The 19,448-nt window shown below is 30.7% G+C and overlaps 2 protein-coding genes across 4 annotated transcripts; one reads left to right on the top strand and one right to left on the bottom strand.

The window, feature by feature from the left end:
* Positions 1-2,420: 2,420 nt before the first annotated feature.
* Positions 2,421-4,582, bottom strand: LOC112295822 (uncharacterized). Of its 2 annotated transcripts, none has more exons than XM_024547802.3 (2): positions 4,443-4,582; positions 2,421-4,238 (listed from the first exon to the last, which is right to left on the bottom strand). In XM_024547802.3, the coding sequence occupies exons 1-2, from the start codon at positions 4,557-4,559 to the stop codon at positions 2,805-2,807; spliced, it is 1,551 nt and encodes a 516-aa protein (XP_024403570.1). In that variant the 5' UTR covers positions 4,560-4,582; the 3' UTR covers positions 2,421-2,804. The 2 variants fall into 2 exon arrangements, with proteins under 2 accessions (XP_024403570.1, XP_024403571.1); XM_024547803.3 differs by having other exon boundaries at positions 2,421-4,157; positions 4,443-4,581.
* A 126-nt stretch (positions 4,583-4,708) lies between these two features.
* Positions 4,709-6,752, top strand: LOC112295823 (uncharacterized). Of its 2 annotated transcripts, none has more exons than XM_024547804.3 (2): positions 4,709-5,221; positions 5,500-6,752. In XM_024547804.3, exon 2 carries the CDS (start codon positions 5,547-5,549, stop codon positions 6,282-6,284), a length of 738 nt encoding a protein of 245 aa, XP_024403572.1. In that variant the 5' UTR covers positions 4,709-5,221; positions 5,500-5,546; the 3' UTR covers positions 6,285-6,752. The 2 variants fall into 2 exon arrangements, with proteins under 2 accessions (XP_024403572.1, XP_024403573.1); XM_024547805.3 differs by having other exon boundaries at positions 4,846-5,198.
* Positions 6,753-19,448: the final 12,696 nt, after the last annotated feature.

Raw genomic sequence — 19,448 nt, 5'->3', positions numbered from 1 at the left:
TTTTTTTAGTATTACAACACAACTTTTTAGTAGATGAGGGATTATACACTATATGATCAATTTTTTTTCTTGGTATCTATAATAATTCAAATTGCAATGTTATGAAAACAAATATTATATGCAGATATTCAAAAACAATTGGTGCTTATTATTTAAAATAAAATACTAATGCAATATGAACATTGTGATTCGGCATTTGATAGAATCTTCTAAAATATACATGACATTGAAAATATATATTTGGAAAAATTATTATAATCTTTTATAGAGATTTTTGGTAGATTCTTCTTCTTGCTATAGAAGGCTCAAGAAAGGAGATTGTTAATGCTTCTTTGTAATGATCAAGTATTTGGTCTCATATTAAAGTATAAAAATTGGTCAAAATTACATATTTGAAAGGTGATTATGAAAAAATTCAAGTATTTGTTCAAAAGCTCTTGAAGATATGCATTGCATAACTTTAATATTTTTTAGGATTTTCTTTTATGGTATAATATTTTTGACTATGTCAATAAAAAAAAAATAAAAAAATAAAAAAAATACTCATTTTTATAGATTGTGATTTTAAGACTATTATCACATGTATTGTTTATGATCTCTATAAATAAAAATACCACATTCTTGAAAATCTATGGTATACATCTTTATAAAAAAAACATTATTACTTTGTTATAATTGCATATATCTTTTTTCAATGCCCTAAACTTAGAACTTCTTCAATTTATCTCACCATGGTCTTAACTTTTGAAAAGAACATTTTTTTTTTTTTTTAATTTTTTGTTTTTTTTATGGAGCTTAAAACATTTTCAATCTGCATCAACAAGTTATTATATTCCATGTTTTATTTTTGTGCTATATATATATATATATATATATATCTATATCAATCATATTTCATACAATGCCTTCTATATGATTGATATAGTTTTTGAAGGGAGACCTTAATTTTATTTTTTATTTTGTTTATGAACTAAGATCTTTATTTATTTTCTTCAACATATTAATGATCTTTGAAGGGGGCCTTCTTTTTTATTTTATATTTTTCTTAAGAGTTAAAAACTTTCTCAATTCACCTTAGCATTCCAGTAAATTATTAGAAGGTACTTTCTTTTTATTTTGTATTTTTTTCTAGTGCTAGAAGTATGGTTCATGTTCAAAAGAGTGCCTTTGTATTCTTAATTTTTTTAAAGAGAGACATTTTTTATTTTTTAATTTTATTCTAAGAGCATTATTGATGTTTTACAAAGTGGTTTGGCATAGTCTTGGTTTTTAAAGAAAGTCTTTGTTTTTAACAATACTAATTCCATACTATTAAAGGACTCATTTTGAGTACTTACTTCTTTTATTTCTTGCATTTATATATTAGAAATAGATAGTAAAAAAACTTAATCCATCGAATATTATAGTAGATCTTTCAAAATGGGTGAACAAAGGTTCAACATTAGAATCGTTGATTCAAATTGTTTATTTAAGATCAGACAAAGAAAGAAGATGTAGAGGTGAATATTTGATCAATGAGTTAATTATATCTATACAAAATGATGATCCACATCAAAGATTTTGCAATGAATTACACCTGGCCATTATGCAATTGACTAATCAAATTATAGATACAAAATTCTTTACTAGAAATCACAAGAAACAATTGGATTTTGTTTGAAGAATCTCATTATGTCCATCATTAGTACAAATTCTATTCAAGTTCAAGCAAAATTAATTTCTAATCAATGCAACACTTGTTCTAAAAATTAATAAGTGCCAAAGACAATTATTGAAGAATGTAGGAATAGAATTTAGAATCCATATTTGCACAAGGACAATTGTATGTTGTCTTTTGATAATGCTTTTTTCCAAATATAATCAAGATTATTTATCCTCTAAAAAGTAAAGACAAATAATTATTGTAAATGTGACATATTCCAAAATTTTATTACCTTGGATATTTTAGTTGTTGTAATATATAAGGATTGTCATTGTCAATAATATTAATGAAATATAAATAGTTTTATTATTATTTATATTATATATTATTTTATTAGTTCTTAATATTTTTATAGAAGTTGTTAATTTGTAACTTAACAACCACAAATTAAACTTTTTAAAAGCCTTATTGTCCCTATCAACATAAGTTTCAAGTAGAGCTATTTCAATGACATTATCTATTGTTTTTGATCTAGAGCTGATTTAGCCAAAGCAACAAGAAGAAACTTTCATATTATAAATAGTTGGCCTATGACTTAATTTGATCTTAGTGTGATTGTGGTGTTTTATATTTTATATTTTATTTATTTATTAAAATAATTCAATAGCAAAGCCATATATCTCTTTTTTTTCCAATGAGCAAATAAATAAAAAAATATATACATAGTTTTTAGTAGTAGTTGACTTTACTTGAGCTTCAATCACTTTGATACAAAAAAACCATGATGGAAATATATTATACAAGTATATTACTAACATGTGACTCAACAACCACAAATATATTATACAAGTATATTTACATCCTTTTTGTGCTTTATCACAGGGTTTCCAACCACACAGCACAGGTTTCCACTGGTCATCCTATATTGAGGGTGTATTGTGAGGGCAATTTAGTGTTTGTAATTTCCCTTTTTTACTAGACTAAATAGAGGTGATGTTTTGTAATTTCTGCAGGAATTGAAAGTCATTTACACGTGTATTCAAGTGCAAGGAAGCCTTTGATCACATCCTTTCTAAGGTGGGATGTATGGCCTCTCTGCTTAGGACTTCTTCTCAGGAAGTTCTTAGTGCTTGTAAGAAATAGTCCTGAGGCTCGGACGGCGCTAAAGTCGGCCAACACGCTGGCGTTTAATCTGTGCCTCCTTAAGGTCAAGGGCCCGTCGTTCATCTTCAATGGCTCGGAGTTTCGCTTGAAAATCCTGCTCGTTTTGCTCCACGTCAAGCAAAGCAGACACCGCAGGCCGAAGTAAGAGCTGAAGTTCCTCTCTAATGAGGTCCTTGATGACAGGAACTATTTCGCTGATTAGGTGATCCTCGTTTGCTGCTTGCTGCTCCATTTGCTTTAAAAGCGGAGATAACACAGCCATAAAGCAATCCTTCTTAGTTATGGAATCGGGCGTCCTTCTGTGGTCTGGATGTTGAAATATGCGTTCAATTACATCTTTGATACGATCGACTGCATCATTTCTTGCTTCTTCACCATCCTGCTGACACCAAGGCTTCTTAAATTTAGACATTGGCCCTCTGCTGCCTATGTGCTCCGGATGGATGTCAAGCGCACGCGATCCCTGGCGCACGCGACTTTCACACCATTCGTTATCGCCTTCATCTCCACGAGATTCCTGTACAACCATTCCTCTGCTCTTCGATCCAGGTTGTTTTTCCTTCGCTTTGGATCGCTTCTTCTTCTCCTGCGCAGCAAGAATCCTTTCCATCGTCTCATACCACCTCTCAGGGAATACCTGGGAAAACTTACTTGCTTTGAACTCTTTCCTTAGAGTACCCCATAGGTCCTCGCAACTTTTGGCGCTCCTCTCGAACTTGTATCCATCCAACAGAGCTTTAGAAATAGAATCCCAGACCTTGCCATTACATTTGCCAACCGCATTTTCCATCTCAATTAAGAAAGAGTCCTTCTCCTCATTACTCCAATTTCTAGATCGCTGTCTCCTTTCACAAGATACCGCAGCTGTGCCCATTCCCTTGGAGCCAGCTTCCTCAGCGTCTATCTTCCTTCTATTCGCGTAAAAAGACTGCGACCGATTGAGGGGCTGATTCGGAAGAATGATGTCTTTTTGCCTTCGATTGCCTTCAACTTGTAACCGTCCAACATCGGGTCTCTTCAACCTACCACCGTTGGAACAAGGAACTCCATGGACGAGCGGCAAGCAGGACGACCTATTGCCTACATAAGTCGTGGCTGTTACATATCCAACGGGCAACTCGGACGGTTCCTGAATCAACATCTGATTATCGCCGGAAGAAGTCGTAGCTGTTTCATTTTCAACATGCAACTTGGATACTCCGTGATCATTCATCTGATGCGCGCCGGAAGAAATCGCGACTGATGCACCTTCGTTAATCAACTGAAGTTCCTCAAAGGTAGGGAACGGAGCCCCATCTAACTCCAAAGGACTCACGCCCATCATAGAAGAAGTTGATGGCTCCTCTCCTGTCTGATCGGAAGAAGACAACCAATAACTCAATTCAACTGGCAATAATTCATCACCAATTGGTGCATTTCTTGCTATCCAGTTCTGCAAATGAGTTAAAAGCGACGATCTTTAGGTCACGGAAAGCTATGTGCCAAAGCATATGAACAGGAATTTCAGGAACACGTTTGACGAAGTTGATAGCACCCAAACTATCAATAACTCAAGTTACTTGTCGCAACAACAACTCTTGTGCAAAAACCTGCTTCAGAATCTAGCCTGAATATTAGAGCACCAAATTAAACCCACCATTATTGAGTGACTCGGAGTCGCAAACGGCAAGAATGCGTCTGCTGCAAAATGGTCTAGAAGCGCTCCAAGAGAATTAAGTCGGGAGTACAACAGATTATCGCAAGAAGCACTCATTTAGCTCACAAACAGATCTACGATTTCTTCCCCACTGAAGTTCTTTCTCCAACTACCTTTCTCGGATTAGATTCTAAGTAGAAAGTCTGTACTCTAACTAGGTGACGGACTCTGTCAAACTTGACTCGGGTACCAAAGTGCGTCATCCCAGAAACCGAGGATCTCTACACAGGAAAGGAATCCTGATAGTGGGACGAATCCCGATAGTAGAGAAATTTCAGACAGGAGAGGGCATCCTGATAGCAAGCAAGACGAAGTGGGGAGTCTACAGATTAGAACCAAGGTAGAAGAAGAAACGAGTCATGTCCGATCCAGATTGCAAGCAGGGTCTGATAAGTTGAAAATTCAGCTCATGTTTCCCTGGACCATTAAAGCCCTGCGAAAACAACGTAGTTATTTTCACTTGGATTTCTGCTCCGTCGCTTTGGCAACTGAGCTTGGAAGCTCATTGTCGCATCGGCCTCTCTATCCGTTCACTCAGCAATACGGCTACGTATTCTATGATATTTTGAGCTTCAACATCAAGTTCATCCCACTGGGAAGTGAGAAACTGCTGAGCGCCTGAGTTTGGAAGACTGTCGAACTCTGCTCTCGATTGTGTGCTAGATTATTGTCTTGCCGTTCCTGGTTCTGCTCCAGGTCGAACAACTTCTTCACGAATTGTGGGTTCCTTTCTCAGTCTTTTTTGGCATGCTGGATTCAAACCCCCTGTGTCTAGAGATGTTATTTTTTAAGTCTAATTAGAAGAGGTTTTGTGTTTTCTGTATTTAAATGCTTTTTGAATTTGCATTCTTGTGCAAATCTTTCCACTACACCACTAAGTTCGTCAAGATTTTCGATTGCGTTTGTTGAGTTGTAGCAACTTTGTCCGCTTTCCAGTCAGCTGTAGTATCGATTTCGGGTCGCCTGAACACACTCATAAGTGGAACTGGGTTGACAGGCATCCCCAAGGAAGTGAAGGTGGACGAAGGCACCAGGAATAAGATCATGGCATGTAAGGAAATGGTGACCTCGGAAGTTCTCAATCACTGGAGAACGCGACGTAATGCCAACATGAAGTGTTTTGCAGCTATGGAGGAGCTTGCAGCCGTGATTGATCGTCTGAATTCCTTCAGTTTCCATTGCTGCGAAGAAGATTCAACTGACTCCGCACTTGTGCATCCAGGCTACAGTAAACCTACTGGCAAGGACATCCTCCTGGGGTGTGGCACCGGAGTCGTGCGTGAGCTTGTAGAGCAACGTGTCGAAGATGCAATCGACGAAGATGACCTAATTCCTCACGAATCCTTGGAGATAGACATCGATTTAGATGGTAATCGAATTCGATCTCTGAGTCCGCACATCCATCGTCTTCATAGGCTGTACACCAGGACATATGGGATTGATAAAGAGCCGACGGTTTCTTTCAGAGATTTTGTTCATGGTTTTCAACTGGACTTGTCTCCTCCCAGTCCGAGGTTTAGTGACCTAAAGACCAGGTTAGCCCCATATTTCAAGCAGTGCATCCATGATGCCCTTGAACCTCTACTGGGGCCTGTAGCCGCTGTTGTGCAGAGCCATGGGGAGGAGGAGCGGAAGCAACGAGAGGAGTTTCTTGGCCTAGAAGAGAAGAAGCTGGCTCTGAGGCGCAAGAAGATTCAACGTCTCAAACGTCACCGTGCTGGCCGATTCCAACCTTGCCGAGGGCATCTTGGGCATACTCGTCGCGGGCCAAAACTAGGTTAGGGCATCGCGTGACGTTTCCTGAGGCTGATTGGCTAAGAGAGAAGTCCAGTGTCTGGACAAAACTGTGGATACCTTAGATAAGAGTCGTGCAGTAACATGTTGGGTCATTCCGAACATAGACTTCTGCCCTCGGGTATACTCAGTTTTCTAAGTTAAATAAAGTAAAATGAAATAAGACTAGAGCAGTGTAAAAGATGTAAATGTATACTAGAGCAGTGTTCCATTGACTGTGTACGTCCAGATTGAGCTCTGACAGAATGTAAAAAACACATGTTCTTCCAGCTGAAATAGCTAAAATAGACAGTCAACCCTGATAGCCATGTTGGGGTGGTTGTTGGTAGTTGAGATACATGGTTAGTGAAGTGAAGGGAATGATGTCGAGACTCATTCATGTATATAATCTCACTATTTTCAATGCAAAGATATCTTTGTAGTGCCGCTGCAGTAGCACTGCACTGTTGAAATGGATCTGATTTAAACAAGCTCTTATGAATGACTATGGTCTATTTCGTTTCCGATGCAACATGGAAAAATTGTGATGCAGGAACTCGGTGTTGAATTTGTGCTGTGCATCAGAGGAGTTTTTCGAGCGAAATTGAGATATCGATATAGATGAGACTGGATGTGTGTTGTGTGTGTAAACCATGGAGCAACTGAAAAACCATTAGGTAGAATAATTTCCAGGCCATGGTTTCCAGTAACGTAGAAGTCCTCTACACCGAAAAGCAGCTCCCTCCAGATCAAACTCCAAAGAGAGATTTATGCCTGTTGGTTCGGTAGAAAGATCCTGAACAACGTTCTGAACATCTTCATGTGCACTACATGACGAAACACTGCAAGAACACCACGATATTCTCTAATAATTTCATATGCCATATCCTCGAAGCTCATCAGGCAACTCGTGTCTTTGAGATTTGACTCCACTGGCAATCGCATCCTGGTCGTGCAGTTCACTAGAAATCATTAAAGTAACTCAAGGAGGCTGGCAAAGACCAAGAATGAAAGGAAAAATAATAAAAAAAAAAAACCCAACTTAGAAATAGTGAAAAAATTCTACTCTCCCGAAGTGGGAATGCTACATGATTCACCCACGGAAGATGTCACAAGCCAGCTGCCAATGTGCCAATTTTCAACTCCTAGTATTTGGTTTGGTGGATGGTTATCATACAATGGAAAATACTGTAGTGCTCTAATATTCATTGTCATGTATTTTCCATGTACAGTACAAAATGCTTCGTCACACATATTCATGTTCAGTGTTTCAATATATGCTTCAAGTCCTCACATAGTTAAAAACATAAGATTGCACCTCATATGTAGTGGCATGTAAAGAATGTATCATGTTGCTAATTTGTAGAACTTGACCATCAAGCTGTTAAAACTTTAAACGGTGCAATGAAGACTGGGTTCTGATTAATGTTTGAGAAGTAATCTGATCACAGCATTCCTACCAAGCCACCAAAACCAACCAACTCTACCACGTTCCCTCTTTCTACCGCTTATACAGAAGACTACCACGTTCCCTCTTTCTACCGATTACACAGAAGACTACCACGTTCCCTCTTTCTACCACTTATACAGAAGATGTAACTTTCTAAGCTAGTTAACCTATACAAGAAAAAAAACAAAAACAAAACAAAACAAAAGAAATAGAAATTCTTAAACCTTCTATAGCTTCTTATTAAAATTGTTGGTTTGTTATACCAAAACAATTAGAAATACTTAGATTTTATTTAAAATATGCAACCAACAAATAAGATATCTATTAGGAATATAGAATCTAAGCTGATGTTGGACAAAGCTGCAAAGACATTTGCATGCCAAGCAATCTAGTCTATTGTAAACTTACATTCTAGTTATGATTAATTCCAATTGGCTAAGATAAGTAAAGACTTGACTGCTAAGAAGACTCATTTAGGCTTGGTGTGTATGTGTATACTACCACAAGGTACAATTAATTTGGTGACTTATATGTAAAATGTTATAAATCAAATTTAAGAGAGTTTTTATAAAGAAAAGACCATACATTTTTGGGATGACATTCCTATTAAAGGTTGTAGGAAAGAAGATAAAATTGTAAGTATAGATAAAGATGGATGTAGGATATTTATAAAAGAACATATTGACAATATTTCTTATATTTTAGAAAAATATTAAATTAGAAAATAAATTTTAATTTGAAGATATTTTTATTTAAAAATAAAAAAAATTGGTTTATATAAATTATACATTAAAAGAATTACGACATTGATAAAAAAAAATTAGAAATCTTTATCTAATATTATTAATGCACTACTAAAGATGTCAAACTATCATTCTTATATTTTTTACAAATCCAAGACAATTCATTGAAGGTCATGATGTCTTAAGAATACCATTTTTATAAACAACTTCAAGAAGAAGTTTTGGCATCAAATCATATATAAAGGAAGAAGATTTAACTTAAAAATATTATCAATATGTTATATTCCATCATTAAATTATTAATTTTCAACTTAGATTCGGTATTTATTTTATTACAAATTTAATATATAAAATTAGAAATTTTTGTAGAGCCTAAAGATCTAAAATTTTAATTTTTATTGAAAGATCAATCACAATAATTATCACAAAAATTATTATCTTGTAGGCATTCTTTAGACAAAACTAAACTATCTAAATATTAGATATATCTAAATTATAATTAAATTTATAATAAAAATCTTCAAAAAGATGTTTAAGTTTTAATTGTGGTGTTGCAAGTTGGAAGTGTTGAACCACTAGGTCAAGATATTACTTTTCAAGAATTTTTTTAAAATATTAACTCAGATGAAATCATCTAATTATATTCTTTAATTCCAAGAAGAATTGGATATAGAAGTTGATTAAAAATACATATTTATTAATTGAATAGAAATCAAAGAGCACTATTTATAATAAATATTATTCAACAAATGATAAAGCTTTTGCAAATGTAAAGAAAAACAACATAAATGCTTTATGTAGAACTTGTTACTAAGAAAGCTTGTGATGTTATACATATACAAAGAATATTTTAGAACCTTATAAAAATATTTTACATCATGGTTGATCTTTGTAGAATATTTTAAAAAATTTGATGATAATATTTAATAGTTAGCTTAGAAGTTGAGTTTTATTAGGTGGTTTTCTAAGAAGCTTCTAAATTAACTTATAGCTCAAGCCACACAATATAGTTTAGACTTCAATTCTATTCAAAAAGCTTCTAAATGAAGGTTATTGAGTCTAAGCCATTAATTCATCTACCACCTTGCATGACAAGATATGATACGCTTAGATACCAAGTCTTTGATCTTGTAAGTTATACAAGTAAAAACAAAATTGAAGCCTTCTTTAATTCTATCAATGTATTTTTTGAATTAGTTATTTTTATGGCTAATAAAACTATCTTGTTTATTGATAATAAACATTGATTATTATCTTCTTAGCTATTTTTTATTTTCTATACATATTTTAGTCTACATTGCTTAAAACTACATTTTCTTGATTAAAATTCTATATGTATCTATCATATATAAGTGAGTTTTTTTTTACAATTCTATTATCCAATATCATTTAATAATGTTTGAAATAATTTCTTATAATAAAATCTTAAATTTTTATATAACTAACATCCACCAAAAAACTTATCAAGGAATAAGTTTTCATTCAATTTTTTTCATTATACCATTAATTTCTTTAAATATTATTTTTTTTATTTTCTAAAAAACAAAATAATGTCCATATTTCATATTTCATCACTTTTAGCTCAAATAAGGTTTTTTTTAAGGATAAGAATTTAAAAAAGACATGTAAGTAAGTAAAATAAATACAAAAGAAAGATGAAAAAATGATAATAAGAAAGTAAGTATATTTAAGAAGAAATTGGAATAACTATTGCTAAAAATTAGAAATCTAGAGAAACTAGACTAAAAGCAAGAAAAGAATTGATAAGAATGAAGAAGGCTTTATTCATGCCTCTATATATACTATCTACTTAAGAGCTAAGTAGTAATGTTCTTTAGAACCTTCAATACATATCTAATTTACAAGGCACATGTATTTAACTTGTGAGATAAGTTTCTTATATAAGCACCACATTGTTAGCTTGTACTACAAGTTACCAACACATGCAACATATAGCTAACTTATTGGCTAAGTTTCTAACATACTAATCACCTATAAATATATATAAATGTGCCATTACATCTATGAAGCTTTTAAGAAGCATCTCTATAAGATATTATCAAATTAATCTATTTTAATCTATTTTTATATATTCATATTATCTAGATAACTATTAGACTATATATATATATATATATATATATATGTTTGTGACATTATCTTTCTTTTTAAAAATGAGTTCTACAAAGAATAGTAATCATATATTGATCAAATCTAAGATGTGACAAATTATATTTTTGACAAACTTTGATTATTGTTCTATTCAAAGATAATTGATAGGTCTTCTCAACTATCAATAATGCTCTATTCCAAGGCAAGAAGACCATCTTGATATTGAATCATTGTTGAGGCTTCTGTAATTTTCTTCAAATAAAAAATTTGTTATACCATCAAAAGTTGCTCTTATTTCTATTAAAATCACCAAACATCAAGATTTTCTTCTAAAGTAATATCAAATGTATTATATCTTTCCATCTATTCAAGGAAGAGCATTTTATTTTTGAGGTTCTTTATCTTGATTACATTGTTTTGAACGATGTGATAATTATAATATCTTATTGAATAAGTTAGAAAATGATAGCTCTTAAATTAAAATTTTCAATTGTTGAATTATCATTATGTTAGCATCACTAATACAAAAAATTCACAATGAAAGATAGGATGCAATCTTCATTAAATAGTGTTTCTTTTATAGGAAAGAATTGATGAATTCTTCATCTTAATTTTAATAATTGTTGTTGATGAAAAGCTTTAACCTTTTCTACTACATTTATAAGATTCTTTGTTGGCTTTTATGTAAATTTATTAATATTATATCCATGCCAATAAATAAGATACTCTAATCTAAATTAACAATATCTTGAGTCTAAGACTTCTTTTATCTCAAATTCTTAATTATTATTCAATTTTATAGGATGTGGTGGCATTTATTTATAATTATTTTTTGAGATATTCATTGTCTTATATGACTTAAAATGAAACATATGAAATACAAGATAGAACTTCATAGATTTTGATGGATGTAATAAATAAGCAATTAGATAGATTTGTTCATATATAGGAAACGGTCTAAGTCTATGGTAATCCAACTTGTCATAAGGACAAATAAACTTGATATTATGACAAAGTAATCATGCCTAATTGCCGATTTAGAATTGAGGTTGTTCCTTACAATAGGCATTTGCATTGAACTTTTGTTATTCTTGAGTTATTTTTAGTTTTGCCTTTATTATTGCATGTAGCTCAAATAAATGATTTGTCAAATCTTTTGTTATAAGATTATCAACTTTAAAGAAGTTAAAAATATCAAGTTCTAAATAGTATCTATAATTAGATAAGAAAGATATTTATTGAATAGAAGAATTTATTCTCTTATTATAAACAAAGTTTTTCAATAGCAAAAAAATTGTCCAATCAACTTATTGGTAGTTGATGGTATATATCAGATATTGCTCTAAAACTTGATTTATATACTCCAATTGTCTATAAGTTTGAAAAACAAAAGCTAAAGATAGTTTTATAGCTAGTTTTAAAATCAATTTATTTGTCAATATGTTAAAAAAATTATACTTTAATATTAGAAGATCCTATGAAAATCTAATAATTGAATTGAATTATATAAATTAATTTTGATTATCTTCTTGATGTGATATTTCAACTTCTTTTAGAATATGTTGGAGCAATAGAAAGTAAATGATTTGTCTTACCTTACTTCATAATTTTTTTTTTTTTTTTTTTTTTGAGTATGTGTTTAAAGTTTTTAAAATATATTTGGTTAATATGGTACAAAGGACTAGCAATGAATATCTAAGAAGAAAAATTAGTCCTAATATTAATATCCAATATATTATGTATCATCTTCAAATACCTAAATCTATTCTCTATCAGCTTTAGAATTGCCATCAAGTATAATATATTAAAGATTTTGCCACTATTCTTATGTATAAATTAACATTCAATTCTTGGAATTGAGATCTTTAGAAATTCTTAACTTAGCAATAAGATATCTTTGTGAAAAATCTTCTCTTGAAATTTCAATGTTTTTGTAAGATCTAATTATTGAAAAGAATACTTTGTTTAAAGACTATTTGGATTCAAAGAAATAAATTTGTGCTTGAAAATGATGTATAAAGTACATTTCATACCAAAAATGTAGTCTAAAAAGATCTTATTAAATATGGACAAATTTGCTAGAAATTTATTGAAAAGAGAGTTGCAAAACACCAACACACAAGTTCTATTTACTCAAGAGATAGGACAATCCATGGATGGCCAAATACATAATTGGTTTTAGATGTAACACAATCATTAGATGGAATTCTAAAATACCTTGGTGTAGTATAATCCTATACAAAATTGTGAAGGGACTTGCCTTGGTAGTTGTTTAACATTCTCAATAGTCTTAGTTTTATCTCCAAGTATAAGGAATTAAGTAATTTGTTGCAATTATTCTACTCCACAAATGCATTTTATATGCCATGTTTTTGTATCAAAAAAGAAAAAGAAAAAGTCATGGCAGATGGATGACAATAGAAAACTGTAACATTGAAAATTCTACATGCTGAACATGAAATTTATTGATTTTAGTACTTCTCTTGTGTTTAATTTGCTGCATATAATTGGCATGGTGATTTGAAGACATTCCTGCAATAAGATGGAACCTTTGAAAGGAGAATCAATAAACAGTGCCAGTGTTGTTAATGATTGTGGTTCAGCTTGGTTTGGGCAGTCTTGTGATACAAGAGACATATTTTTCGTTCCCGTGGAATGCGGAGCTGAGATCACTGACGTTGAAAGAACATAAACAAGATGCAAGGAAATACCGACATTAGACTCGTCCTGCATTCGGATGTCAGCAGCGGGGTTCAAATTCATGCTCCTTTGCGTAAAGTAGAACTTGAGTCTGACACCTTAGACCATGGAAGATGTCCACAGGAAAACATGTTATGAATAATATCAAACTTCTACATCCCTACTTGGCTACTAAAACCATCTCACAGGGACACAGAACCCCTGACTGAAACACCAACCATCAGTGTGTCTGGGGAGGGCGGATGGACGGAGATGGCACGGCTCCCTTGCGTAGAGTAGAACTTGAGTCTGGCGCCTTAGACCATTTAAGAATTATTTTAGTATCTTTGGATTTTTTTTTAAAATCAATTTAACCAACTTTTAGAAGCTATTATTATTTATGGAAGTACAATTATAATGGAATATTTGTATTGTTCACATATAGAGATAGATAGTTGGAGTTTTTTTTGGAAGTATTTAGAAGTTTCTAGAATTGGAACTAGGTTGGTGGTCTATGTGGGATCCTCCATGGAACATTGTGAAAGGTCTTAGGGCGATTATTTGGATTAGATCCACCTCTATAATTTTTTAATAGGAATGGTTATCTTTGCAGGATCCACCATTATAGACATTCTAGAAAGTTCTAAGATAGTTGGAAAAAGTATAAATAAGACTGGTCAAAGCAATTTGAACATTTGATGAGATATAATTTCGGTCTTTTTTTCTCAATAAAGCTTAGTTTGCATTTTTTTTGCTTTGTTTTATTCCTTTTATTTTTTTTGCTCTGTTTTGTCTTTTATTGTTTTATTTTTTTAATTCTATTTAATTTTGTTTTAATTTTTTTGTCCTACATTGTGATGGAATTTATGTTCTTATAGATAATAAGGATTTTAGATCTTAGAAAGAATTTATTCTTGTTTTATTAATATCAAAGTGAGTATTAGTCTATTTTTTGATAGTATATTGATAGCTACTATTTACATAAAGGTTAGTTATTATGGTCACATCAAGTTTTATTTTAGGGCTACTATGAGCTATTTTTAAGCAATTAGTTGAAAAGTGAGAAGGCATAATGATAGCAAAGTCTTACAAGGAAATTGCAGTATGACAAATATGGTGGAACCATTCCAAATGAAAATTTAGATATAATACCTTCTAGACTATATAGCTACTCTCCAAGGCAAAATAAAATCCTCTAGGATAAGGAAGTTGACATTTGCTAGGCTAAAATTGAATAAGTTCAATACATATTTTAAGACTTTAAGGCAAAAAGATGTATGCCAATGGCTCTTTAGCATGCAATAATACTTCCAACTATGTGGGACAAATACTACTAAAGAAATTATTTATGCAACTAATTATTTGAAAAGCACAGCAATCATTTGGTGGCAAAATCAAGCTCAAAACTATAAAGTTCAAGGTGGATTTTGTATTTAGAAGGAGTTTGAAACCGAGCTTAGGAATCAATTTTGGCCTATCAATATAAAAAAATTAGCAAGCATTCAGTTGGCTAACCTTATACAATTCAAATCAATCATGTTGAGTGCTTATAGATTATGGCTTTATAAAAAATTACATCTCAATTAGAATTATTGATTGATTTGGAATTAAAACCAAGGTGATTAAAAGAAAGAGTATATACCTAGCAAATGATCAAGAGAATATATTAAGTCAAACATGTGAAGAAGAAACCTTGAAGTTGAGTGACATCTATACCTTAAGGAAGAAAGTTATGATAACAAAGCTCAAATATGATGTTATCCTTGATATGCCATGGCTAGAGATGGAAAATAAATAAGTTGATTGGTTAGAATGGACAACCTTCTTCAAAGATAGTAGATGCAATGTGGTTGTCACGAATATATATAGATATTCTAATAAATACCTATATGATTAAATAAAAATAGATAAAAGTAAATAAAACTAGATTAATTTCAAAATATCTTCTAGACAAGCTTCCTAGAAGCTTTGTAGATGCTACTTTGACTTTATATGTATTTCTAGTTGATTGATAGATTAGAAATTTGGTCAATAATAGGACCACATATTGATAGCTTCCAAAACAAGTTAATCATATTATGTAAATATAAAAAAAAAATCCTTACAAATTAAGATATGTATCTTACAAAGTCAACACATTTTGGAGGTCCTATAGGACATTGCTATATAGTTCCTAGTTAAGAGTATATATAGAGATAAGAGTGAAGCCTTTTTTAATCTTGTTAATATATTTCTAGTACTTAATCTTATTTCAAGATTTTCTATTCTTTTTATTTTTAATAATAGACATTCTAGTTCAATACTATATCATCTTTGAATGACTTTCTAGTTCTTTTCAATGTCATAAGAGTATATTGAAGGTTTCCTTCTTTGAGATTCATGTTCTTAATAGTTTGACATGAGTGCTAATTTTTTATTTATATTATTTTTTAAAAATGAGTGGATCATCCTACCTCTATTATTATATTTTGAAGGTTACAAACTATCTACCTCTAAATAAACAATCTTGGTTTTTTAACATTGATCTTTACTTAAAAGAGAATGAATTATTATTCTTTATAAAAAAAATTATTTAATATTAGAGATTACAAATTATTTTCTATTAATTTAACTTTTTGAATTTTTTTGAATTATTTATAGAAAAAAAGATTATGGATGCTACTTTCAACAACAATGAGAATAGATTTGCAACTATTACAAATCTTCATGAGCTTGTCAATACTCTAAGAATAGAAATTTCATATATTTCTAATATGAATTATAGAGGTACTATTCCTACATCTATGGAAGAATTTTAGAGTTTGTAACAAGAAGTTGTGCACTTGAAGAAAGCAAGTAGATTAACTTCACAACCAAATTGAAGAAGTTTTGATTCTACAAGTATGATGATGACAAGGATTAGTATGCCTAAGAAGTTTGATGGAACGAAATCAAAATTTTGAGAGTTTTTGCAACAAGTCAAGCTCTATCTAAGATTGTATCGCTTCTAATACCTTGATGGATTAACTCAAGTTGAATTCATAGGTACACTTCTTTGAAGAAGTGTTCTTTCTTGGTTTGTATCTTTAATGAAAAAAGATTTATAACTCTTTTATGATTTGAATTCATTCTTAGAAGTATTTATGGCTACATTTAGAAAAAGTGATTGAGAAAGAATAGAAAAGAATAAGCTCTTATCTTTATGGCAAGGATCATGATCAACCACCATATATGCTACTAAATTTCAAAACTTTATTTGTAATATGGAATGGAAGGACAAAGCCCTTATCAATCAATTTTGATATAAATTAAAGAATAATGACAAAGATTTATTATTAGTAATGCTAAAAAAAAATATTTAAAATAATTTATTATTCAAACTATTGTATACAACAATTTATTATTTGAAAGATGTCAAGAATAAAGATTTGGCTAGAGAAGAACAACTCAAATAATAACAGCAGTTTTTAAATTTTCAAAAACTTAATTATCAAGACCAAAATCAATGCAAATTAATATAATATGTTTAAAATCCCTCATAGAGTACAAAAAGACTTGACAACGTCAAGAAAGCTTATGCTTAAATTTTGAAGAAGCTAAACATATTGTTCAATATTGTCCAAAGAATAACACAACTACAAAATAAGAAGCATGGTTGCTAAAAAAGATGATGTATCAAAAAATAAGTTTTTTTAGCTACAATAGTGAAAATGTGGCTAAAATCTTACATAACTTCTAATAAAGGTCCTATTTTCTTCTCAGACCCCTCATCTTATATTATAATAGAAGTTTATGTAGAACCAAAAAATTACAAAGTCTTAGCTTTATTAGATTCAAGAGCCTCAACCTATTTTATAGACAAAGATTTTGTCAAAAAATAAGAGATATTATTAGTCAAAAAAATTAAATCTATACATGTAAAAGTCATAGATGGTCATTTGCTATCTTTTAGAGATATTACATATGAGACTATTCTTTTAGATATAACAATTAAAGATTATAATGGTTATATTTAATGTAATACGATCTTAATCCAATTTGGTTATTTTAGGATTATTTTGTTTAAAAAAATATAATCTTCAAATAGATTGAATTTCTTATAATTTTAATTTTTTTGATAGTTTAATCCAAAATTCCATTAAGTAGGTAGAAACATATAAGTCTAGTACATCCAAATTCTTACAAATAGGTATGAGAGCTTTCATGCATGTCATAAAAGAAAGATTATCTTTTGCTATATATGCCATGTCTATTTTTGATCGTAAGAAGATGTCAAGTAGTATGCTTAGCTAATATCAAAATTTCTAGGATGTTTTTAAAAAGAAGAATGTAGACATTCTTCTAAAATATTATCATTATGATTATTCAATTGATCTTCACTAGGGAGCTTAACCACCATTTTGACCAATCTATAGCTTATCACAAAATAAGTTGGATGTATTTAAAAAATACATTGATGAAAACTTGGCTAAAAATTTCATACACCATTTTAAATATCTAATTGACGCTCTTATCTTATTTGTGAAGAAAAAAGATAGATCTTTGTAAATATGTGTGGACTATCAAAAACTCAACAAGATCACCATCAAGATGTCACAAACATATATAGGTATTTTAATAAATAGTAATATGGTTAAGTAGGAATATATAAAAGTAGATAAAAGTAGATTAATTTCATAAGACCTTTTAGAGAATCTTTCTAAAAGCTTAGTAGACAATGCTTGACTTTACATATATTTGAAGTTAATTGATAGGTTAAAAACTTGGTGAACAAGTTAATCACGTATTGGTAGCTTGTGAAACAAGTTGACTGTATGGCACACATATAGAAAATTTATCTTGCAAGTTAAAATATGTGTCTTACAAAATCAACACATTTTGGAGGTCCTATAGGATATCGCCACATAGTTCCAAGTTGAGAGTATATATGGAAGTAAGAATGAAGCCTTCTTCACTCTTGTCAATACTTTTTTTAGTCTTTAGTCTTGTTTCAAGACTTTTTGGTCTTCTTGTTTTTAGCAATAGCCATTCTAGTTCAATATTATATCATCTTTGAATGACTTTTGAGTTTCTTTTAGTGATATAAGAGTGTATTAAGGATTTTTTTTCTTTGAAATTCATGTCTTTGATAATTTGACAAGAGTCATAATATATTATTTTTATCTTGTTTTAGAAGTGATTGGATTTCTTTACTTCTATTGTTGTATCTTGAAGGTTACAAACTATTCACCTTTAAATAAAAAATCTTATTTTCTAACACTAATATTTTCTGACAAAGAGAGTAGATTATTCTTCTTTGTAAAATTTTTTATTAGAGGTTGCAGATTACCCTCTATTAATTTAACTCTTTGAATTTGTTTGAATTGTTTATAAAAAAAAACATTATAGATGCTACTCTTAATAGAAGTAAAAATAGATTTGTAACTTTTTAAAATCTTTATGAACTTATTAAGACTCTAAGAATGGAAATTTTATATATTTGTAATAAAAATTATAGAGGTATTATGCCTAAGCCTATAGAAGAAGTTTAGAATCTGCAGTAAGAAGTTGTGCAGTTGAAGGAAGTAAGTAGATTGATCTCACAACCAAATCCAGAGAGTTTTACTTCTATAAGTATGATAGAGACAAGGATTAGTATGCCTAAGAAGTCTGATGGAACAAGATCAAAATTTTGAGGATTTTTACGACAAGTCAAGCTCTATCTAAGGTTGCATCCTTTCCAATTGTCTCATAGATTTATTCAAGTCGGATTCATAGATGCACTTTTATCAAAAATTGCTTTCTCTTAGTTTACACCTTTAATTAAAAAAGATTTGTGACTCTTTTATGATTTGAATTTATTTTTAGAAGTATTCATGGCCACATTTAGAAAAAATAATCAAAAAAGAATAATAAAGACCAAGTTCTTATCTTTAGGACGAAGATTACAATTAGCTACTATATATGTTGTTGAATTCTAAAACTTTGCTTGCAACATGGATTGAAATGACAAAGCCCTTATCAATCAATTTCTATTTTTATACAAATCAATCCAATTATATAATATTTTAACCTAAATTAACAATGCCTTGGATCTAAGACTTCTTTTATCTCAAAGTCTTAATTATTATCCACTTTTATAGGAAGCAATGGCATTTATCAATTTTTTTTTTTTTTTTGAGATATTCATTGTCTTATATGACTTAAAATGAAACTTATGAAATACAAGAT

Source organism: Physcomitrium patens, chromosome 19 (assembly GCF_059467195.1).
Source record: "Physcomitrium patens ecotype Gransden chromosome 19, ASM5946719v1, whole genome shotgun sequence".
NCBI lineage: Eukaryota > Viridiplantae > Streptophyta > Bryopsida > Funariales > Funariaceae > Physcomitrium > Physcomitrium patens.
Note: the sequence above shows the minus strand (reverse complement) of the source record. Positions and strands in the feature narration are given on the sequence as shown.